This window comes from Podarcis muralis, chromosome 8, assembly GCF_964188315.1.
Source record: "Podarcis muralis chromosome 8, rPodMur119.hap1.1, whole genome shotgun sequence".
Taxonomy (NCBI): domain Eukaryota; kingdom Metazoa; phylum Chordata; class Lepidosauria; order Squamata; family Lacertidae; genus Podarcis; species Podarcis muralis.
This window is the reverse complement of record NC_135662.1, coordinates 13,346,992-13,371,537: the sequence shown is the minus strand read 5'-3', so window position 1 is coordinate 13,371,537 and position 24,546 is coordinate 13,346,992. Positions and strand designations below refer to the sequence as shown.

General features: G+C 49.2%; 1 protein-coding gene across 1 annotated transcript; it reads left to right on the top strand.

Annotated features, from left to right (window-relative positions):
* Nucleotides 1-6,701: 6,701 nt before the first annotated feature.
* Nucleotides 6,702-24,323, top strand: TRIB1 (tribbles pseudokinase 1). The gene is made up of 3 exons (XM_028736163.2): nt 6,702-7,389; nt 10,642-10,934; nt 20,055-24,323. The coding sequence occupies exons 1-3, from the start codon at nt 6,994-6,996 to the stop codon at nt 20,521-20,523; spliced, it is 1,158 nt and encodes a 385-aa protein (XP_028591996.2). The 5' UTR covers nt 6,702-6,993; the 3' UTR covers nt 20,524-24,323.
* Nucleotides 24,324-24,546: the final 223 nt, after the last annotated feature.

The window sequence follows — 24,546 nt, the reverse complement described above, 5'->3', positions numbered from 1 at the left end:
GTGCCCTCCATCTTTCCCAGCAACAGTGTCTTCTCCAGGGAGTCTTCTCTTCTCATGAGGTTGCCAAAGTACTGGAGCCTCAGCTTCACGATCTGTCCTTCCAGTGAGCACTCAGGGCTGATTTCCTTAAGAATTGGTGGGTTTGATCTTCTTGCAGTCCATGGGACTCTCAAGAGTCTTCTCCAGCACCATAATTCAAAAGCATCAATTCTTTGGCGATCAGCCTTCTTTATGGTCCAGCTCTCACTTCCATACATCACTACCCATATCACTACCCTAAGGAGTCTCAAAGCGGCTAACAATCTCATTTTCCCTTCCTCCCCCACAACAAACAGGAACCAGCTGGGGAGCCCCCAAGGGAAGAAGGCTCAGAGCCCTGGGATTTTGGGTGGGATGACAATGAGTGGTCAGAGGGAGAAGACTGGGAGGAGGAGGTGTCAGAAGCTGAAGAGATAACAGGGCTTAGTGAGCTGGGAGAGTCTGTGGCAGAGAAGTCCAGAAGCAGAAGCTGAAGCGAAGGGAGCCCAAGAGGCAGAGATATGTCAGGAGGCTGGTGAAGAGTCACAGGTGTCTCCTCCTCTTGCTGTGACAAACTCCCCTCCTCCCAGGTCTTGAAGAACCAGAAGAGGCATGAAAAGGGCGGAGAAGTTAGCTTCAAACAGGTGCAATGGGGCAAACCCTTGAGAGGAGGGTACTATAGGGAAGCGGGGACTTTAAGTCTCCGCAACTCATCTGTGGGGCAAGACCTACCAGAGATGAGCTGCTGTGCTCATTAGACCTGACACTCTGTGCAGATTCAGTTCTTGCTAAGGAAGAGTTAACTCCAACTTTGAACAGTGTGATTTACTGCCGGCTCGCTCCTGACACCAGCTCAGCGTTGTTTGCACTGATGGCTGTCCAGGGTTTCAGAAGCATTCCCAGCCTTACTGGGGAGGTGCTAAAATTGAACCTGAGACCTTTACGTATAAAGCAAGTGTGCTGCCACTGAGCGCTAGCGCTTCCTTCAAAAAGAAAAGCTCTTCTGGACGCAGGGCATCCTTTGGTCTGTCCTGAATCTGGCACCAAACAATTTTTAAGTGTGTGTGTGTGTGTGTGTGTGTGTGTTGAGACAGAGAGTGAGTTAGAGGTGTATATTGCAAGAAATTATAAATGGTCTCAAACTGCAGTTGGGAGTTAAGAGGCAAGTCCACTTCAGACCGTTCTGAAACGACCAACATCCTCCTGCAGATCACCAGCTCCAGGCTTGTTGAGACCTTAGATCCTGCCTGGCATGTTTCCATCTGGAGGGCTGGGGTGGGGAGCTGCCTATCAGAGAGAGGTGGCACATGCAGCTCTGTGTGCCTTCGCTTCCCATCCAAGCACATGGTTAGCGCTATAAAAATATTAATAGGAGTTGCAGATTACTCACTGGGTTGCTGTGAGGTCAAACAAGACAAAGCACTCAGCGCGGTGACAAACAGCGATCGTAAAACGATGGCAAAGCTCTGACAGCCTCTGCCTACCTCTTCTATCAGTGGAGCAGATTGTGCAGCTTACGTATTGAACCCAGTGGCATTGAGCCCCCTTAACAGGATTTCCCCACCCCCTAAGCACTGAAATTGCTGCTGGCTGTGTATGTGACCAAGTACTTCACTCAGCTATCAGCTATCTGCATGGCCCAGATAGCTGGGGCTGCCTGTGAGCCTCAGGGCCAAATCCAGGCTGACAATTCGCCCACCTGCACCTGCCAACCCATAGATAAAAGAGGCGTATGACTGTTGGCTGTGAGTTGCTGGCAGCCCCTAAGGACCTAGTTCTCACTGAGTTTGCAGGTGACAGGTAATTGAATGCTCCTCCAGACGAAAAGAGAAACCCCCACCCAAGCATGTCAGGGAAACCTTTTGCTTCACATCTAGTTTCCTATGTGCATAGATGGGGCATCATCCTGAATTGCAGAGTTGGAAAGGATATAATAATAGTAATAATTTTATTATTTATACCCCGCCCATCTGGCTGGGTTGCCCCAGCCACTCTGAGTGGCTTCCAACACGTTAATAACAACCATCCGATCCAATACAAAAAAAAAAGTCACAATAACTCTAAAATAAAAAGAAGTAAATAAGGAGGCCAGATACAGGATAAAGGAAGTCTTTTATTTCGTTGTTTGTATTGTTGTATGTTATGCTCGCTGTATGTTATGTTCACGTTTAATGAGGGTATATTGTGTATTGGTGGGGGTTTATGTTATGTTGTAAATAAAATCCCAATAAAAATGATTTAAAACAACAACAACCATCTGATCCAATACAAAAAAGTCACAATAACTCTAAAATAAACAACTTGTATCAAATTAAAGCAATTTTCAATAATCCATTAGAATCTAATAGTAAACAGAAACATTAGAGATCAGTAAATAATAATTAAACAGTTTACACCCATCAATTACAGTAAATAATTATAGTAAACTATAAATAAAAATAATGGCAAGTCACAGTGCATAAAATACCAGAAAACATACAACAGGATCCGACTGAGAAACAAGGACACACAATTTAATTTTTTTTTAAAATCACTGAAAGTATCCCAAGGCTCATTTAGTCCAACGTCCTGCAAGGAAGATGGAGAGTCCCACCACCTTCCAAAATAGTCCATTCCACTGTCAAACAGCTCACCTGAAGAGTGAGTCTGAGCTTGCCGTTTGAAGTGGTAGAAAAAAGGTAAAAGGTAAAGGACCCCTGGACTGTTAAGTCCAGTCTAAGGCGACTATGGGGTTGCAGTGCTCATCTCACTTTCAGGCCGAGGGAGCCAGTGTTTGTCCACAGACAGCTTTCCGGGTCATGTGGCTAGCAGGACTAAACCGCTTCTGGCACAATGGGGCAGCATGACAGAAACCAGAGTGCATGGAAACGCCATTTACCCTCCCGCCGCAGTGGTACCTATTTATCTACTTGCACTGGCGTGCTTTTGAACTGCTAGGTTGGCAAGAGCTGGGACAGAGCAGTGGGAACTCACCCCGTCGTGGGGATTTGAACTGCCGACCTTCTGATCGGCAAGCCCAAGAGGCTCGGTGTTTTAGACCACAGTGGTACACTTCAGATACTGGATGACCACTTTGGTGAGAGATCTCGGCCCCAGTGCAGGCCTGGGTAATTGGCAGACCTGCAGAGGTTCCTGTACACCACCAACTCTCACCAGCCCCAGCCAGGTCTGGGGTAGTGGGAATTATAGTTCACCTAAATCTGGAGGTCCACAGTTTCCACAGCCCTGCCCTAATGTCGACCCCTGTAACAGTGCAGAGAATCTGCTTTGCATGCAGAAGGTCCCAGGTTCAAATCCTGGCATCTCCCAAGTCCCACTTGAAATTCTGGAGTGATGCTGCCAGTCTGTGTAGACAGTTGCTAAACAGTGTAGATGAAAGTACAGCAATTACCGTATTTTTCGCACCATAGGACGCACTTTTTCCCTCCTAAAAAGCAAGGGAAAATGTGTGTGCGTCCTATGGAGCGAATGCAGGCTTTCGCTGAAGCCTGGAGAGTGAGAGGGGTCGGTGCGCCCCAAGCTTCTGGGTGCCGGCAAGGTCTCGCTAGCCCTGGGAGAGCCCCGCGACGTTGCGGGGCTCTCCCAGGGCTAGTGAAGCGCCGCGCTAATCCCGAAGCTTGGGGCGCGCGGAGCTCAGCGCGCCCCAAGCTTCTGGGTGCCGGCAAGGTCTCGCTAGCCCTGGGAGAGCCCCGCGACGTCGCGGGGCTCTCCCAGGGCTAGCGAAGCGCCGCGCTAATCCCGAAGCTTGGGGCTTCGGGATTAGCGCTCCGCTAGCCGTGTCTAGGCTGCGGATAGCAGCCTGCTTCCCGGAGCGCCGGGCGCCCTGAAAGCAGAGCTCCAGGCGCTTCGGGAACACATCCGCAGCGTGGGGAGCCTTGCAGGAATTCCCCACAGGGCTCCCCACGCTGCGGATAGCAGCCTGCTGCCTGGCGGGTGGGGCGCCCTGAAGCAGAGCACCCCTCGCGCCAGGCATACATCCGCAGAGTGGGGAGCCTTGCAGGAATTCCCCACAGGGCTCCCCACGCTGCGGATAGCAGCCTGCTGCCTGGCGGGTGGGGCGCCCTGAAGCAGAGCACCCCTCGCGCCAGGGATACATCCGCAGAGTGGGGAGGCTTGCAGGAGTTCCCCACAGGGCTCCCCACACTGCGGATAGCAGCCTGCTGCCTGGCGGGTGGGGCGCCCTGAAGCAGAGCACCCCTCGCGCCAGGCATACATCCGCAGAGTGGGGAGCCTTGCAGGAATTCCCCACAGGGCTCCCCACGCTGCGGATAGCAGCCTGCTGCCTGGCGGGTGGGGCGCCCTGAAGCAGAGCACCCCTCGCGCCAGGCATACATCCGCAGAGTGGGGAGCCTTGCAGGAATTCCCCACAGGGCTCCCCACGCTGCGGATAGCAGCCTGCTGCCTGGCGGGTGGGGCGCCCTGAAGCAGAGCGCCCCTCGCGCCAGGCATACATCCGCAGAGTGGGGAGGCTTGCAGGAGTTCCCCACAGGGCTCCCCACGCTGCGGATAGCAGCCTGCTGCCTGGCGGGTGGGGCGCCCTGAAGCAGAGCTCCCCGCCCGCCGGACAGACATCGGCCAGCCCCACAAGCTTGGGGACAGCAGGGAGGCGCAGCGCCACTATCCCACTGTTCCTCGACCTGGTTCGGTTTCCCTGACCTGCTTTTGGGGGGGGGAAATAAAGGGGAAAATTTTTTCCTTTATTTCCCCCCCAAAAAACTAGGTGTGTCCTATGGTCCGGTGCGTCCAATCGTGCGAAAAATACGGTATTATTATTTACTTATATGCCGCCCATCTGGCTGGCTTGCCCCCAGCCACTCTGGGAGGCTTCCAACAAATGAACAACAGTAAAACACCAAACATTTGAAAAATTCCCTATGCACGTTAGAACCACAGAAATCTAGTTGGTTGGGATCCTGAGGGTCATCTAGTCCAACCCCCTGCAACGCAGGGACCTTTTTGCGTAGGGCTCAAACCCGCAACACTGAGATTAAGAGTCCCACGCTGTACCGACTGAGCCGCCTATGTAGTTGCTGAATGACGAGGCTGGAAGACCCAGAGATGATGCACTTTGAAAGAAAAGGCGAGTGGCTGAGAAAGCATTTGCAGAACCTTTCCCTGGTGTCCTCATGTAGGGAAGCAGCAAATGGAACCCCCAGGATATCCTCCTTGAACAAATGCAGTTCTTGTTTTTAGTGTTCAGATGCATTAATGGGACTGATATGCTATGAGTCATCCAGCACAAGGCATTGCATGTGCTTCTTAAAATACACTGAAAGCAGCCCATGGCAAGCTGGCCACTGGCCTTGCGGTTTGCGTATCTCTTTGGAGATCTCTAAAAGTACCTGTATTCCTGGAACATATGATTCTGCGGATGGTGACCTCAAGCAGTACATTTGCCTCTCGAATCAGCAGATGGTACTGATTGCATCTGCCACTTAGCGGATGATCTGCCCTACAAATTGCTTACTATTCAAGGCTCGATATTGCAGGTGTGTGTAAATAATAGCACATTTGAGCATGTTCTTCTTCCTGTGGTGGCTGGGGCTGCCTGAACCATCTCTTAGACAATATATCTTGGTCCTGGCTGCTTTTCTCCAGCTGGTGGTTTGTCTGAAGAATGATTATAGATGTAGTCCAAATCAACAAATCATTTCAGCGCATCCAGTTTGTACTATTTGCAAGGAATGGTTGCGGTTTTAAGTCACATGGGACGAACGCTGTTGACCTGAGGGAATTCTCAAAAACCAAACTGCAGCAAATTTTGCATTTCTCCAGATTTTGCAATGCAAAAGGCTCCAACCAGGGAATCTGTAGGAAAATGAATATTGCTAGGTCAAGGATGCATAGGGCTGCAATATAGAGGTGAAAATGACATGCAAAAACATTAGGGGGAAATTGCTTGCAAAAGTAATGTGCCTATGGGGCAAAATCGCATGCAGAAATGGATACATTTTGCACTAAAATGCTGGTGCGTTTTCATAAGAGCTTTTTTTTTAATAAAACGAATTCCAAAACTGATGTGCAAATGTCCATCTGGACAGTTCAGTTGGTTAAGAGTGTGGTGCTGATGACGCCAAGGTTGCAGGTTCGATTCCCTGCGCGTATTCCTGCATTGCAGGGGTTTGGACTGGAGATGGTTTTCGGGCTTCCCTTCCAACTTTGCAGTTCTCCCTTTCTGTTATTCATGGCTGAATGTGGAGAACTGAATTGTAAGATTGGGGAAACGTGGGGGGGGGGGCGGATGGGTGGCCGTGGTGGGACGACGACACGAGACTGACGAGACTTCCCCTCCAGAGCAGCCGGCGGCTTCTCGCACCCATTGCAAGTCGCGCTCGGGGCCCGAATGCAACGTCGGGGAAGGCTGCTGCCTTTGAGCGTTTCTTCCAACTTTTCCTAGCTTGATCGGGGGGGACTTGAACCCCGATCTCCCAGTCCAGGCTTCTGACCTCCACCCCGCGCCGTTCTGAAGCGCCCCGGTGCGCCCCAGGCGAGTGACAAAGGCGCTCCCTCTCTCCTCGCGGGTTCTTCACTTCGCCTGGCTGGAGATGGCTCGGCTCTTCCCTTTTTTACTCGCTCCGGCGGCTGCAGCCGTGCTGAATGGGGCCGAGGCCGCCAATGGGAGGCCGGGCTCCCCGAGGCCCCGCCCGCTTCCCCTTGCGTCACGGGGAACTTTGATGAGCTCCCGGGAGTTTGGCCGCGCTGCCGGCAGATGGTGAGCGGAGGGGCGCGCCTGCAGTTGGGGCCGGGCGCTCTCCGTCGAGGGAGCAGGAGGGGATGCGCGCCAGGCTGCTGGACGGCATTGCACAAGCCTCGGCCGGGAGCGCTGCTTCCCTCGGAGCGGAGGAGGTCGCCTGAATCAGCCGCAGAAGGACAATTAATTGGGCAGCAGCAGCAGCCGGAGCCGCTTTCCTTGGCCGCCTTGTTCCCGGCTTCGCGCGCCACCCCGCGCTCGGATCGCCGCCGCCCGCCAGCTCCATGAGCCGCCAGCTCGAGCCCCGCAGCCCCGCCGTGCTCCTGCACCCGCCGGCAGCCGGCGCGGGAGGCCCTCGCTGCCGGTGCGCGCCCGCCAAGCGGCTCCTGCTGCACGACGGCGCCGAGGACGCGCCGCCCGCCGCCAAGTGCGCTCGCCTCGCCGTCGACTGCTCCAGCGCGGCGGCGGCGCCCCACGATTGCTTCAGCGCGCCCGGGTCGCCCTGCGGGCCGGTCTCTCCGGCCCCCGGAGGTGGCGGCTCGGTTGCGGGCACCCCCGGAGGGAACGGCAGCGCGCAGGGCCCCAGCCTGGTCGCCGGTTACCTCTTGCTGCCCCTGCCCGACCGGGATCACGTCTCCAGGGCGCTCGACATCAACACCGGACGGGAGCTGCGCTGCAAGGTAAGTGCCGCCGGGGACGCTTCGGACGGGCGTCCGAGCCTTTCTTCGTGTCTGGGGGGAGCCCCCTCTGCGCCTTGGAAAGCGGGGGGACCGGCCAGCCTCGGCCGCGCCGTCGGCGATTGCGCTCGGAAGGAAGGAAGCAAGCTCCATTGAGTAAACTTCAGTGGAACTTGGCTACCTTGAGGAAAGCGTGCGTAACAGCCTTGAAAACCCGGTGTTTTCACACGCGAGCCGAATCGGGTCTTCTGAACCAGAATCTCCTCGGGCTTAAGTGGCGCGTGGATCGGGACTCTTGTGCGCGGGGTGGAAGGTTGGGGGCAGAATTTGAAGCAACACGGATTGGTGACCCACTGGCAAGCTCCTAGGCTCCACACGTTCCTGGAATTCCCGTGATCCGAAAGGATGTGGATGCCTAGACGCGCTTTCTCGCGAGTCAGTGCCATTGAGCGTGGTTTGGGCTTCTTTCCGAGTAAACGCGTGTAAGAATGGGCTTGTGAAGGGAAATAGGATCGTAGTGGGCGCTGGATTTATGTAATGATGGTGCCAGCAGGCAAATATCTGCAAAACATGATGTACTGTAGACGAATTAGGTCGGGGCTGCACTGAGCCGGCAGAACTTTGCAACCTTAGATTGTGTTCTTTTTGTGAAGATCCGTGCAGAGACCAGGGCTGGATTTCTCCGCGGTCGTTTTTTTTTGGGGGGGGGGCGTTGGAAGCCATCTGGAAAGATTCCCCACACTTGACAAAAAAGGGTTAAGTTTCTCCTCCGTCATCCTCCTCTGTTTTCCGCTTCCCTCCTGCAGAATAGTACGCAAGCAGGAATTGGCTGAGACTAGCAGAGCTTTCCAAGTTTTCCATGAGGTGTCCTCAGCTCTTTAAATAAAACGCGCACACTCACCCTGTCCTTGAATAGTTCCCCAGTCTCTTTGAGCAGGGCAGTAGCTGGAGAGATGGGGTTTACTGCTGCCACCTGCTGTTTGCAGGCTCTCTCATAGGAGGTGCAGTTGTGGAGATCTGGACGACCTTCCCGCACTTGCTCGCTCTGCAGCAAACCCATTAAAATAAATGAGATGGTTCTGGAGCAAGTCCCTGGATGATTGCAGCACTTAACAGTTGCATAGCCTGGAACAAGCGAGATGCGTTTTATTTCATCTTCAAACCGGGAGGCAAGCTTTTGAGTTACACAGGTCTCTTCGACAGATTTTAGAAAATATGAAAGGACAAGATTCAGTACAGGGCAGATGACGGAAGTGGGGGAGGGAAGGAGGCAGGAATTAACATGGGGAGAATTACCCCTATTTAGGCTTTGTTAAGCGGCAGGGGACAGAGAAAATGTGCCCAAGGTTTCAGTGGATATTGCATGCCAAATTAGTAGCGACACGGCTTAGTTTGCTGCTCCTTGGTTTACTTTATCGTAGCAGTTCTGACCTATTTCTGCTTGTGAAAGCGCCCAGGAGGTCGGGCTGCAAGGATCTTTTAATCGAGCTTTGCAAGCAGCCCCACAGATCTCCCCCAAGCAAGGAATCTCTTTCCATTGGAATAGCTCAACCAGGCCATTGATAGACTGATTGTGACTGGACTCACCGGTTTAAGGATTGCTACGAATTGTAGCTCAGTGGAAGCTAAGCCTCAGTACCTAGAAGAATTTGAGGGAAAGAATGTGCTTTAAATGTATGATCTGTATGCAGCCTGGCATGAACACCTCTGATACTAGAGCAATAAGGGCCAATAGCCACTGATGGATGCTTTAGTTGAGATTCCTGCATTGCAGGGGCTTTGACCAGATGGACCCAGAGACCCCTTCCAACTCTGCAATTCGGTGACTGTTAATTTTCCGTACACTTCTCGTTTGCAGTAACTGGAGACAGCTGAAATGACATGGACAGGGAGTTAAGTTGGGAAGGGAGGAAAGGACGATGGGGCTCCCACGGTGAGGAGTCTCTTGCCGGGTTGCCTGGACTGGAATGATGACACTCTGTGTGTACGTCACAGTTTCCAGTCAGGCCTAGGATGTGAGTAACCCAGCAGAGCCCTTGCAGGTCAGCCGGAGAACATGCCCAAAGTCTTGCAAAACGTCTGTGAATAAAGCATGAGAGAGGCTTTTAATCCTCTCCTTCCCTTGCTCAGAGTTTGGCATGCTCCGAAATGGGAGCTCGGTCGCCGTCGCCTTTGTCTGAATCACCGCAGACAGATTGGAGGGTGGAGGGTTTTAAATGCCTCTCCCAGCTCCTTTCTCTCTCTCTTTCCCACTGCATACCCAGAGGTACTTTTTCAGGGCTAGCAGAGAAGCCTCGGGAACTGAGCTCACACACGTAACTTGGGCGCTTTGCTTTCAGGAGGTTTCTGGCAGTTTGCCCGGCTTGGTGTTGGTGCTGAAAATGGGGTTTCCTTTCTCTTCAGTAATTGTGCAGAACTAGGAATTGGCCGGCGTTTCAAGCTGGCGTGGGACAGAAAGGGGTGTGGCTATGCAAATGCCTTGGGTCTGGGGATGATACTACTTTGTGGGTTTCCCCAAACTTGACTTTCCAACTGGTTTTGGACTACAACTCCCATCATCCCTAGCCAGCAGGACCAGTGGTCAGGGATGATGGGAACTGTGGTCCAAAAACAGCAGGAGGACCCAAGTTTAGGAAACCCTGGTCTAGATGAGTTCAGCCTTCCGATTCCATCAGCAGCCAACCAGATGTCTCTGGCTGGGCACACCTCTTTCCAGTAACAATTCCAGATATACGGCCACTCCCAAGTGGAAGCTCTCCAGTTCTTCTGGCTGGTAGCTGTTGATATGCATGCCATGGTCCACGAATTTATCAGCACGCAAACCCTTGTGCATTTCATTGAAATCCATTTATCTCAACAGACACCATTAAGAAAATGTGTAATTCTTTTTTTTTAAATAATCACCCTCCCGACTTCCCATTCTCTGCCCCTTTTAAACAGCACGTCATTCCTCCTTCTCTGCAATTTATGCCACCTGCTCCCTCTTTGATTTCTAATGCTTTAAAACAGGGAGAAGGGAACCTTTGGCCCTCCAGAGGTTGCTGAACTACAACTCCCATCAGCCATGGCCAACAGTCAAGGAGGATGGGAGCTGTAGTCCCACAACATCTGGAAGGCTGCAAGTTCTCCACTGCTGCTTGAAGGTGGTGGATGTTTCAAGCTATGTCCATCCGCTAAGATTTTCTCGGTATGAAAAGCCCTTTGGCGAATCCCCGTTCTCTAACCACAGCTCTCCCCTTGGCCCTCTTTTTCCAGGTCTTCCCCCTCAAACACTACCAGGACAAGATCCGACCTTACATCCAGCTGCCGTCGCACAGAAACATCACCGGGATCGTGGAAGTGATTCTCGGGGAGACGAAAGCCTACGTCTTCTTCGATAAGGACTTTGGCGACATGCATTCCTACGTCAGGAGCTGCAAGCGTCTTCCAGAGCAGGAGGCGGCCAGGCTCTTCAAGCAGATCGTCTCGGCGGTTGCCCACTGCCACCAGTCCGCCATTGTGCTGGGGGACCTCAAGCTCAGGAAGTTTGTGTTTTCTAGTGAAGAAAGGTGAGCAAAGGGTTCGTGGTTGTCTTAACATTCCCCGTACACTCTGGGGAGAGCTCCTTCTTCGGCTAGTTTGGGCGGAGGGCAAAAAAGCCACGACTTTCCCCCAGGGCTTTGCAGGGGAAGGGGCATTCCTTGGTGTTAGAACATTTGCTTTGCATGCATAAGGTCCCAGGTTCAAGTCCCAGTGTCTCAAGGTGGAGCTAGGGGCGTCCCTCGCTTGGAAACCCGTTGCTTGTCAGTACTGAGCTAGGAGGATCAAATGCCTCACTCGTCAAACGCATGCCAGATTCCTGCATTCCCTGTATTCGCACCCCTCTGCTCTGTAGCTGGGGGTTGCAAGGCCAGATTTGGCCCACTGGTTGCAAGTTGCGTACCTGTATCGGCATAGAAGCCTCTTTAGGATAGAAGGTTTGACTGGTCTATTGAGCTGAAGGTAGTTTTGGTGGGGGCCAAGTCGTCGTAGGACTCAGCTACACAACTGCAAGTAAAACGTTTTAAAGGCGTTGCAAACTGCAATATACAAATGTGACACTAGATGGTGAAACTGAGCTATGCAGAATTGGATGTATTTTTTAAAACGTTTTCAAATAAAGCGTTTTCACGGCGGTTTTTTATATGTGTGTAGGTTCCACCATCATGTCCTCTTTTTCGCTATACATTTTTGTCTGCAGAATATCTTAGAGTGCTTCCTTTATAATAAGAAACATCAGGTGTTTTTTCAATCCCCGCTTCCATCTGCCCCAGCCGGGGAGGCTGATGATCCGTGGTGATTGCAGTTGTTTCCCGGAAACATACAGAGGCCACCCCATTGGCTGCTGCAAGTGTCACTATCACATTAATCTGTGCAACAACCCTGTAGTTTTATACCCAAAATAAAAACGGGAGCGTACCCAAGCCAGTTGGTTTATGTATATGACAGTCAAGAGATCTGAACTTTGGACTTCCTGGTTCAAAGCGCACCTTCTTTGCCTTTGCACCACATTAGTTATGTTATATAAACATCTGTCTTGTTTCTGGCAAGGATCCAGAGTATTATTTTACTGTATGCCTGCCTAGTTTGAGAGCCAGTGTGGTGTAGTGGTTAAGAGCGGTAGTCTCGTAATCTGGGGAACCGGGTTCGCGTCTCCGCTCCTCCACATGCAGCTGCTGAGTGACCTTGGGCCAGTCACACTTCTTGAAGTCTCTCAGCCCCACTCACCTCACAGAGTGTTTGTTGTGGGGGAGGAAGGGAAAGGAGAATGTTAGCCGCTTTGAGACTCCTTCGGGTAGCGATAAAGCAGGATATCAAATCCAAACTCCTCCTCTTCTTCTTCTAGTTGGATTTTGATTCTACGCTCAGCAGCTAAAGCAAATTGACGCCCCACACAGTTCCTGAATCCGGGGCGGGTGCAGTGGGCTAACTGAGTTGTTCTTTGGATCTTGGCCTCTTGGGGGCTGTTCTTTATCGTAACTCAATGAATTTGTTATTTGTGCTACATCCCGCCGTCCAGGGAAATTGTGGAATTGTAGAGTTGGGAGGGATCATCTAGTCCAGTCATGGCCAAACTTGGCCCTCCAGATGTTTTGGGACTACAATTCTCATCATCCCTGACCACTGGTCCTGTTAGCTAGGGATGGTGGGAGTTGTAGTCCCAAAACATCTGGAGGACCAAGTTTGGCCATGCCTGATCTAACCGCTGCCTGCAATGCAGGAATAGGCAAGTATCTCATGGGGGGGATCGAACTTGCAACCTTGACGTCATCAGCACCATGCTCTAACCAGCTGAGCTATCCATCTGCCAGAGTAGTGCGTTGAGTCTTCCAGCTTTAGATGGGGACCGGCAAGCTTCCGACAATTTTATTTAGGTGTGGGTGAAAACATACATTCCATCATATGTGCAGATGGCACGTACCGAAGTCGGGGATTTCTTTGCCAAATTCTGATTTCCCAATCTGCATGCCTGCGATGAAATTAAATCTTGCGTGGTGTTTGTGGACGATGCAGTACCTTGTGGCACCCCTTTGTAGGGAGGTTTCCGTCTGTGAAGTTGCTCCTAAGCTGCTTCCTTTGCAAGCAAAGGAATACTGATCAGGACTGAGAGGGTGCTTTCTCAAGTTCGACCTCTAACCGAGAGCTCCCCTGAACTCAGCTGGACTTAAACCGTGTAGAATCCGAAAAGCTTTGTCTTGATTTCGTTGAGGTGGGTCATTGGTTCAGGTGCGCGGAGACTGGCTCATCTGGTTTGTGGGTTGCGCTGGGTCATGTGTTACTCCAGGTCTCGTTGAGATTACAGGGCTAGGTGTCTGGCAGGACGGCAGCAAATTACACCTTGGTGTCATTCTTAAGTATTGCATATTCAAATGGTTTACATTTGGGCACGGACCGTGAATGAGAATTGTGTTGGCTGGGGGTGGTGAAGCGAGAGCAATGGGTTGCAGTTGGCACAGTGTGTACTTGCGATGAATTGTTCAAGGCATTACTGATATTCAGGAGTCAAGCTATGCAGTCAGATCCCATGGGTCTGACGCTGACACAACGCTGGCACTCTCAGGACAATGGTTGGGGGGTGAGCCTCAGCAACGTGCAACTCCTGTGTCCGCAGTCCAACACAGATTCCTCCCCCCACCCTCCTTTCCCTAGAGCATGGATTTCCATTGCATTTGAACAGGCATGTAGTTAACTATCCAGGGTTGGCCAGGGTTTGTGTTATTGCAGCTGTCACGTGACACAAGCTACTGGAAGCAGAGACACGGCTGAGATTGCTTTCAGTCCCATGATTGTCCAGTTACCCATAGCTGTACATATGCTCAGGGAGGGATTTGTATGGGGTTGGTGGGGGAGAGCCAGTATTAGAATCTCTCTCTCTCTCTCTCTCTCTCTCTCTCTCTCTCTCTCTCTCTCTATATATATATATATATATATATATATATATATGCTTTCGTAGATTTTCACGGGTACAGGAATGCAGGTTTTGGTGTCCTCGGGTGTCTTCCCGTGTAAAAGTTGGGGTGTCTAGGCGACGTTTCGACGAGGTCTCACTCGTCATCTTCAGGCTGGTGTTTTCGGCTTCTTGTTACTGGAACAGAGCAGGATCTCAGTGTTTGTGTTCCTATAAATACTGTTGAAGGTGTGGTGTATAGATACACCACACCTTCAACAGTATTTATAGGAACACAAACACTGAGATCCTGCTCTGTTCCAGAAACAAGAAGCCGAAAACACCAGCCTGAAGATGACGAGTGAGACCTCGTCGAAACGTCGCCTAGACACCCCAACTTTTACACGGGAAGACACCCGAGGACACCAAAACCTGCATATATATATATATATATATATATATATATATATATATATATTTCAAAAAATGTATTGATTTTCCAAAATTTATAAACATAAATCCTAACTGTAATTATTCCACTCTTAATAACATTGTTACGTGACTTCCTCAAATCCCCCTGGCTGAGTTTCAACATATATCATTGTAACAGTTTTCCAAAACAAATTTCTCATAAAATTTACTTGAATCAATTAACGTCTTTTTTTCTTTTCATATTAAATGTAAACATGTTATTCTATAACATCACATATTTAAATCCTGAGCCTATCTGGTGTTTGCAAGTATTTCTATTTAAATTATCTTAGCATATTTAACTAAATAGTCTTTGAATTTCCTCCATTCTTTCTGGTCGCGGACTCTTCCGGTGAGGTCGGCTAGCTCCGAAAAGTCCATCATCTTCATAGAAACTCCGATATATAAGCTAGGCGCCAAATAGCTACTTAAACCAGGGTTACAGTTGCCAAAACACAATGCCCAGTTGCCATTTTGTGGCCAGGCTGCTCAAGAGTTGTATTTTTCAACATGACTTTGCAGCTCCTAAAATTCATTCTGATTGTGCAGATAAAATTAGAAGGGATAGGTATCTGCAGGATGTGTCGTTAGCGTGCGAAAAACGGTCAGGATCCAAGGATCCCCAGACACGCACTTCCAGACGGAGGAGACGTTGGGTGCCTTCGCTTGGCGGTGAGTGGCCGATAGCCAGGTGCAAAATGCGGCTGGCAAATTTCTACCGCTGGAGAGAGAGCACATCTTCTAGAAACCAGCTCTTGATTCACAAACGGTGCTCAGCCTTGCAATCCATACCTGGTTGCTTTGCTCTGCTTCTTTTTGCAGACCTGGCGTACTGTTGTCCACAGGATTGATGCAGTTTTCACTGTGTATATACAGGCCATGGGAAGGGGTCGACTGTTTAAAGGTGGTGCAAGAAGCATTGGAGCCTCATCTGTCTCTCTCTGTGTGTTATAAATATATATGCATACAACTGAAAATGAGGAGAAGAGGATGCTGCTGCTGCTGCTGCTGCTAAAGTGTTGGCAGCTTTTGCAAAACTCTTTGAAGATAACCTGCAGTTGGGTGTTATGTGGGCAGCCCGGAATAGGTGTGAAACTCCAGCCCATTTGAACTCTGTGGGAGTTCTGCTTTTGACATCAGCAGAAACAGTTTCACACTTGAGGGCTGCAATCCACGCATTACTTTGAAGTGATGCCATAGTCAGCTGTTGGATCTTAGGGAGTGTGCAAATTGCAGCCTGCGTTGGGTGATGTTTATGACTGTGCATCATTCTGATGGTTTCTCCTTCGTAAAGGTGGCTGTTAAGCTCCCGCAGGTTTTGTTTCTCCAATCGTTTCAAACATATAACCCCTGGATTCTCTGATCTGCTTCAAGGCACCCCACACAGTAACCTCCAAACAGGTGGGAGAATCTGCTCCTGGACAGGAATAAGGAATAAGAGCAGTTCCTGAAGGGCAGCTTGTTTGCAAGGCTCCTTTTTGCATTCAATTTGCCCACATTGCTTTCTTGGTGCAGAATATCACGTATTTCCCGTGTGCAATGCCATCTAAAGGAGGCTTGAGACGCAGGGAAGCGAGCTTCTAGCCATTTTGGAGGCTTCCAGCCACTGTACGAAAGAGGTGGCGGTTGCATTTCCTAAGTTCTGATTTCGTACAGCCGCCCCACAATAAACACCACAGTAAATCTAGGAAAGTAGGAAGCTGACTTATACTCAGTACTGTCTACACTGACTGGCAGCAGCTGTCCAGGATTTCAGGCAGGGTGTCGTGCCCCCTCCCCCCCCCCCCCGGCATGCTAACTGGAGATCCTGGGAATTGAATCTGGGGGCTTCTGCATGCAATCTAGTTTAAATTAGCGTGAAATTGCAGAGTGAGGAACTTTGAGAGATAATTGTTTAAGTTTTTATACCTGTTGGAAGCCACCCAGAGTATTATTATTATTATTATTATTATTATTATTATTATTATTATTTATTAATGCTATCCGGTTTACTTTTTACAGTGGTACCTCGGGTTACATACGCTTCAGGTTACATACTCCGCTAATCCAGAAATAGTGCTTCAGGTTAAGAACTTTGCTTCAGGATGAGAACAGAAATTGTGCTCCGGTGGCGCAGCAGGAGGCCCCATTAGCTAAAGTGGTGCTTCAGGTTAAGAACAGTTTCAGGTTAAGTACGGACCTCTGGAACGAATTAAGTACTTAACCCGAGGTACCACTGTACTTTAAAAATGTTAATGGGCATGGAGGGATAGGCAGGTGCAACAACAAAAATTTGTTTTCTGCTTTTTTAAAAAAAGATGAGTAGTGAGTGTAATTTTTTTTGGAGGAGTCGAAAGGACTTAGTAATCTATTGGAGGGCTTGGCTTCCGCCCCAGGAAGCGAGTTCAAATTGTGTGCCCTGCGTGCCAATCAATTGCAGAGCAGACTATGGATTTTCTTTCTTTTTTTTAAAAAAAACCCACTCTGATCTTCTTATTCATGGAAGTGCTGAGCGTGGGCATTATGGGGTGGCCGGAATGATCAAAGCGCCACAAACCGAGCCTGCATTTTCACCCAGTGTGCCCCCTAGCCCACCCCACCCCCCACAAAAAGCGAAACTGGATCACGCATTCTGCTCCCAAGTCATCAGCTACTGAATAACACATAAGAGCCGGGGGGGCATGCATGTACGAACCATCGCCCTGGTGAGCAAAAATCGAGCCTGGAGCCTTGTAGCCAAATAATTCTCTGCCCTCCCTGCTTGCAGATTTATAGTTTTGCGGCAGAAAGGACAAGTTGTCCTGTAGATAAAAGCAACCCCCCCCCCCAACAACCGCTAGCCAAAATAGCAGCTTGCATCCAGTGCTGCGAATTTGGAAACCGAAGCGTTGCGCAGGGAGCGTATCATGTGCTTCCCTGTTTGGTAATCAGAGGGTTAAGCAATTAGCCTGGCAAGCACAGGTGCAGAGTTTGGATGCCCTGTCAGGCAGTGGGAGGGCAGGCGAGGGTAGGTTGAGTCATATTTTCCGCTTAGAAAACCATCCGGTGGAGTTGGGGAGGGAGGGGAGAGGAATCTTTCGCATTAGAGGACAGGAAGGTCACCCTGAGGACAGCGAGCAAATCAATGCATTTTACAGGCCAACAAAACTGTAAGGAAGGCTTACTGAGCAGGGAGCCCTGCAGGAGCCAGAGAATATCTAACCAACTTAACATAAAAAACGGCAACTTAAATGGTGAAAAGCTCTGGGAAATGGGGGGTTTGCTTAAAAGCAGGGTATATACCCTGCAAGGCCCGTTTGTATGTGTGTTTATGTGTGTGGTGGCAATGCGTATCTGAGCCCAAAGTGTTGTGACTATATCAGGAACAAAAGGGATGTGGGTTTTGGCTGCGATCCACCAGCCAGTTAAGGCTTGACGTCACCGGGGCTCGGCTGGCTTCAGCCCAGGTTCTCTGCCCTGTGAATTTGGCATCGTCGCACTGAAATCCTCAAGGCCGGAGCAATCGAATAATGTTCTTGTAGAATTGGAGATTCAGAAGGGGCCACGTGGGGCGTCTGGTCCAATCCCCTGGAATGCAGGAACATTTTGCTCAAACCCACAACCCCGAGAGCACGAGTCTTGTGCTTCACCTACCGAGCTGTGTCACTTGAGTGCTGGCATCGGTAGGTGTGGCAGTCACAGAGTGATGTCTGTGAGTGTCTTCGCGGTGCGTTTCTCTGATATATTATTTGCCCAGGGAAATTGCCCTGCACCATTGAAGTGGTCCTGAGTGGCTCAGTTGTCTCATGGTGTTGACATCAGGAACTATATTCCCGTCCGGCTCATTCCTTCACGTGCATAAATAATCTCTCCTCTCCCGGAGCGTGTGACTTGTCTCAGTCAAAAAGCCTTGCCTTTGTATTTTCATTTGGTGGGTGATCATGAAAGTTCTGGCTGTGGTCTGTGATCTGAGGCATCCCATTCATCATAGCTTGAGTCACTTCTTGATGCTACAGTCAACCTATGATGAGCACGACATGCAGAAACCTTTCCTCAGCGGTTTGTGTGTAATGGTTTCTGATCGGTGGAGGCTGCAAACCTAAGCTCACTTACCCTGAGAGTAACCCTCACTGAGTTCCGTAGGACTTAATTCTGAACACACAGAATTAGATCCTTAATCCAAAAGTTTTGAGCAAGTCTTCCATTTTTGGTACAGGTCGTGGATACAACATAAAGGTAAAGGGACCCCTGACCATTAGGTCCAGTTGTGGTTGACTCTGGGGTTGCGGCGCTCATCTCGCTTTATTGGCCGAGAGAGCCGGCGTACAGCTTCCGGGTCATGTGGCCAGCATGACTAAGCCGCTTCTGGCAAAACAGAGCAGCGCACAGAAACGCCATTTACCTTCCCGCTGTAGCGATACCTATTTATCTACTTGCACTTTGATGTGCTTTCGAACTGCTAGGTTGGCAGGAGCAGGGACCGAGCAACGGGAGCTCACCCTGTTGTGGGGATTCGAACCGTCGACCTTCTGATCGGCAAGTCCTAGGCTCTGTGGTTTAACCCACAGCACCACCCGTGTCCCAGGATACAACATAGTCGCTGTCATTTGGGAAGGGGGCGGTTCTTATCTCCAGGATGTGACGAAACTGTTTGCCAATTCCCTACACTTGCCATTCTTGAGGAACTGGCTCTTGGTTATGTTATCATCCCTGACTCTGGTTCATGTATTTTGAGATCTGATAGGTTGAGAGAAGCGTAGAGCAATGCAGGAATCTCAGTTGAAGCCTCTCATAGCCAACCTCTGCTTAAAAACATACAATGAAGGAGTCCACCACCATTGCTGGACCCTTTGTTGGAATTACGTGTTGGCGTGCCTTCCTTGTGTTTCTGTCCTACTCTTGTGACCCATTTTGCTCTCCCTCGTGTGGAAAAGCGACTAGGGAAACTGTCTTATTGGTCCATCTAGCTCAGTATTGTCTTTTTAAAAAAAATCTTTTTATTAGGCAATTTCAGCATAACAAATTATCAAACCATATAATCACATACATTATTTCCCCCCTCCCCCCCTTCCATCCCTCCTTCCCCCCCACCAAAAACTTCCCTCAGCCCCTCTCTCTGATTTCTCTGCACATAGTATTCTCTGCATGTTATAAAGTTATACATATCCTTGGCTTGTCTATCTATCTATCATGTTATCAACCAATAAATTTGTGTGTGTTTATTCAAAACCTGCCAAGGAGTCCAGTTCATTTTGTTGTCTTTTTAGATAATTTGTAAAAAGTTCCCATTCTTCCTTAAAGTCACAGTTGTCCTTGTCCCGCAGTTTGTATGTCAGTTTAGCCAACTCTGCATTAGCTTATCAGTTTTTCTTGCCACTGTTCTTTTGTCGGGATTTCCTCGTTCTTCCATCCTTGTGCTAACAAGACTCTTGCCGCTGTTGTAGCGTACATAAATAAATTCTTTGTTTTTCTTGGCAGGTCTTGTCCTACAATCCCTAACAAAAATGCTTCTGGTTTCTTTTACAAATGTCATTTTAAACATTTTTTTTTCCAATTCATTATATATCATTTCCCAAAATTTTTTAACTTCTCTACATTCCCACCACATATGATAAAAAGTCCCTTCAGTATTGTCTATACTGACTGGAAGCAGCTGTCCAGGGTTTCAGACAGCAGACTGTCCCAGCCCTACCGGGACATCTCTGGGATTGAAACTAGGAGCTCCTGCATGCAATGATACCATTTTCCCCACCCCCCGGTCAACTTTCCTCCTCTGTGCCAGTTCCTGGCCTTGCTTGGTAACTGATGCCTCAATCTCTTTCCTCTTCTCCAGGACGCAGCTCCGGCTCGAAAGCTTGGAGGACACACACATCATCAAAGGGGAGGACGATGCCTTGTCGGACAAGCACGGCTGCCCAGCCTACGTCAGCCCAGAGATCCTTAACACGATGGGGACTTATTCTGGCAAGTCGGCTGACGTCTGGAGCTTAGGAGTCATGCTATACACCCTCCTCGTGGGACGTTACCCCTTCCATGACTCGGACCCTACTGCCCTCTTTTCTAAAATCCGGCGCGGACAGTTCTGCATTCCGGACCACGTCTCTCCCAAAGCCCGTTGCCTTATCCGAAGCCTACTCAGGAGGGAGCCCTCTGAGAGACTCACAGCTCCAGAAATCTTGCTCCATCCTTGGTTTGACTCTGTTTTGGAATCTGGTTACGCCAACCAGGACATGAGAGCCTCCGATCAGGTTGTTCCGGAGAAATCCAGCGAGGACGACGACATTAGCGCCTTCTTTTGCTAGCTCTGGGTTTTTGCCTCGGGGGACAAGAAGCCTCTCACACTCTCCTGCAGTCTTTAATTTCTAGCCTCTGTCTTCGTTTTCTGTTGTCCTTCCCAAAAATTGAGCTGCGGTCAGGACAGTAGTACCCTTGCAAGTAGGAGATTGACATCACCTTCGCCTGCTTCACGAATTCCCATTTGGATCCCTGTGGGACTTACTCTGGAGCAAATGGACCTTTGCAAAATGCGTTTCGGCCTGGGACTTCTAGGCTGTGACTTTGAAAGTTTCCTCTGAACTTCAGTGGGGAATTTTACACACAGGGCTGTCTGGAATAAGCAGTCTGAGGTTTGCAATCTTTGTTGGCTGGTTTTTTAAGAAAAAGCAAAACACCTTGTAGCTTCTTGGTTCCATGTTCAGATCCACACAGTCTTGTTCTGCAGGCAAGGCTATATTGTTGTAGTAACTACAGAAGGGCCAACTGGATTGCTCTGTCTCTCATCCATCAAAGTGACAGGGCTCTGGGCTGGCTTAGATTACAGAATCTCCCCACTGGTGATGTAAGAGAAAATACAGGCACAGTTCTTGAAGTGCTAGGCGGGGGGCTTGTGATAGTCATGGTGCAAAAAAAAATCAACTGGATTGTCTATTTTTATAGCTAAGATTATCTAACTGGTTTTGAGCTTGCGTCTCCTGACATGTGAGAATCACCCCCTTCTGCCTCCAGTTTCCAGTTCCTTTTCTTAGCTGCATTTCAAAGTTTGCGGCTTGAAACCCATTTGACTCTTTTCAGCCCTCCAGGAGGCGATTAACCTGGAATTACTTGGTTTGTCAAATTCGCCCTCCCCCCCACTTCAAAATCTAAACCTCAACTAAATTGTAGCTCGTTGGCTTTTCGACAGAGCTGTAACGGCTTTGTGCTAGCCAAGGTGTGGATAAATCAGGCAGCTGTAGAAGTTGGCCATGCGTCTTGTGGGATGAATTGGGCTCCTCTCTGAATTCTTGGGACTTTAATGGTTTGGGGTGGACTTGTGTCTACAGGCACAGGGGGTTGGGTGCCTTTGCACCGGAATTGTTTTGCTTTGGAATACGGGGGCTCTTAAAACAATGAGGATTTCTGCCATTGGCTTGAACGTCAGACCACCCCGTTCCTAACCCATTATCAGCCTAAACCAGGAATGTCTGTTTGATTGATGAGATCAGGACTGTTGGTGCCTCCTGAACTGCCACAAAAGCCCCTACAACCTTGGAGTCCCCTGTCTCTTGTGTGACGGTGCAGGTAGCAAGTCTTGTCTTTCTGTCTCCAAATGCTTCCACATCCGATTTCCCTTGGAGCCAATTCTTTAGCAGACTTGAGGACTCTTCCTTAAGGGGAGCAGTTCTCAGATTTCTTCCTTATAGGTGAGGTTTCCTTTTGACATTCTCTCCCTTTGGCCCTATTCCTCCTCCTCTGCCATGCCTGTTCTAAGGAGGTGTGTAAGCCTTTACAGAGGGTAAAGGCTTACGAAGGGTTACGGAAAACCTGAATTGGCCAGCTAGCCCCACACCCCCCAAAAAACCCTCTGCCAGATGTGTCTTAGCCATAAAATGGGGTGCATGTGTTTGTGACCCTTAGGTGATGCAATACTGCTGCTGGCACCTGCGTACATAGCCTTATAATCTTGGAAGGCAGAGCACCGCTGTGCCCATTTCGCAGATGGGGATGCTGAAGGCAAACAGGTGGAGGTAGGGACCTGCCCAAGGTTTAGTGGGACTTGATCTTCCCATCTGATCAGGAACTTTCTGGTCCGACATTGAACTAACCGACCGCATTGCCTCATTGCGTAAGACAAGAAAAGGAGGAATTGTGGTTTGCGTTCTCAAAACAGCTCCCTGGCATCTCCAGTGAAAAGCGTACCTGTGTAGCATAAGGGGAACTTCATATTCTGCCCTCCCATCAGCCAGTGGTCAAGCATGATGGGAGTTGTAGTCCAGCAAGAACACAGCCCCACCCCACGGGTCCGGAGGTATTTATTCCCGGGCCTCTGAAGAACTGCTAGCAGTTGGAGGAGACATTGCTGGGTCAGATGCAGCAACCTCCTTGACTTGGTTGATGAATGTGTCCTCTGTTAAGTGCTAGAATTGGTCCTTGGTGGGTGCAGATTTAAAGCTTACTTCCGGCCTTGGTGTTGCACGTCTCTGAGCTCTTTAAACCAGCGGTGAGAGAAAACCTGTGGTTCTCCTCCAGTTGGACTAGAATTCCCATCATTCCTGGCCATTGACTATGCCGGCCTGGGATGGTGGGAGTTGGGAGTCCATCAGCTATCTGAAGGGACACAGGTCTTCCTCATCCTTGCTATAAAACATGACATTTTGGGTTTCTGAGGCAAATGATCCTAAGGAACTTGCCTGGCGCTCCTGTGTGAAGGTGTCGCTCCAAAAGTAGCCCAGTATATCTATCTGAATGCCAAAACACCAGCCCAGAGTGTCCCAACCTGAACCTGAGAGGCAAATAGAAGCCCGATCTTATTACATATACCGAAGCAACGTTTGTGTTGGCAGTGTGTGGGCTCTGCTCTCTGATGCCTTGCACCACTCTTTTGCACAAGAAGGAAAACAAAAACAAATCCTCATTTCGGTAAGCTTCTAAACAATGTCCTCACCTTCCCATCAGGCTGATCAAGAGTAATCTCCCTCTGGAAATCTCTTCCCCTTATTAAATGTTCATGTACCACTGGAGGTTAACTGGTGGTGGTTGTTTTTTGTATCTCCAGTTCTTGTGGAATAATGAATACACTTGAATAAGCATTTGCTTCCTGGATGCGGTAATGAACTTCCTCCTGACAAAGGCGACTGCTCCGGTTTGTGCAAATAGGTACTTGCCCCGGGGTGAGCTGGAAATCACCCAGAGAACTAGAGAGGGAAACTTTTGTTCATTTGGGAGACGGTTGGTTCTCCTTTCTCAGAGGCGGTTGGTGTGCCCTGTGGAAAAATGTGTGGGTCAACAGGCTAGCAGACAGCTCTGTGGATTAACATCTCTTGTTGACTTGCTTGCAAGGGTGTGTGTGTGTAAACACCCGCCAACCAAGTTTTGTTTCAAAAACACCTTTATCCCATATCTGAAACTGATGTATTCATCAGCAGCAGGAATATGCTACCAGCAAACTATCTTTGCCTTTCAAGGAACTCTGGGAAATGTATTTCTGCTGGGGCTGTCTTGAGATTGCTAGTCTCATGGGACTACAGTTCCCAGAATTCTGCGTGGGGAAAAGCTGGTTGGATATACCTGTTTAGCCCAGAATTCAAAGTACCAAATGTGGACGTTGCTTAAGAATCCTACTATTTCTTAAGGCTTAGCTTTGTCAAAAGGGTGGAGCCACTGTGCTCTTGTGATCTGTTTATACCTCATCTGCTATCAACCTTCCCACATAATGTCTTGCCATCTTCTGATCGGTTTTGTGTTTTCTTAATGACTGTAGAGGTGTGTGTGAGTGTCCTAAAACCCGAGGTGTCAAAAGAGCATTTAAATGTGAATTAATGGCTGGCAATACTAACTTGATAGAATCAAGAGAATTAGAGGTGAAACTTTAATTTTTGACCTTGATTGCACTAAAGCTCTTGTGATTGCTTTAATATATTTGTATCTGTGATACAGTTGTTGTTGTTTTTTTAAAAAAGAAAAAAAATATCCACAAACTTGCCTATGAATCTGTATATATTGGTAGGTACCGTGCTAATAACACTATGTTGGATGTTTGTAAATAATGTACATATTTGAAAATCGACATGATGATGTTGGAGAATTCCTGTACAAAAAGGTTTAATAAATCTGGTTTCATAACAAATACTTGTCTTTCTCTTCCTTTAAGTCCCAGGGTTATGGTCTAGACTAGAGGCAAATGAGGCCCTCACTTTGGGGAAGCTAAATCGGGTCTGGGTCTGGTCAGTGCATAAACAGCATTTGGTTCCATTATGGAAGAATGATAATAATAATAATAATAATAATAATAATAATAATAATAATAATAATAATTTATTATTTATACCCCGCCCATCTGGCTGGGCTTC

What these genes read in the sequence shown, in the direction of transcription:
- TRIB1 (XM_028736163.2), top strand. Translation starts at nt 6,994, where the DNA reads ATGAGCCGCCAGCTCGAGCCCCGCAGCCCCGCCGTGCTCCTGCACCCG. An exon ending in GACGGGAGCTGCGCTGCAAG is followed by an intron (nt 7,390 to 10,641) that starts GTAAGTGCCGCC and finishes CTCTTTTTCCAG; the next exon opens with GTCTTCCCCCTCAAACACTA. An exon ending in GTGTTTTCTAGTGAAGAAAG is followed by an intron (nt 10,935 to 20,054) that starts GTGAGCAAAGGG and finishes CCTCTTCTCCAG; the next exon opens with GACGCAGCTCCGGCTCGAAA.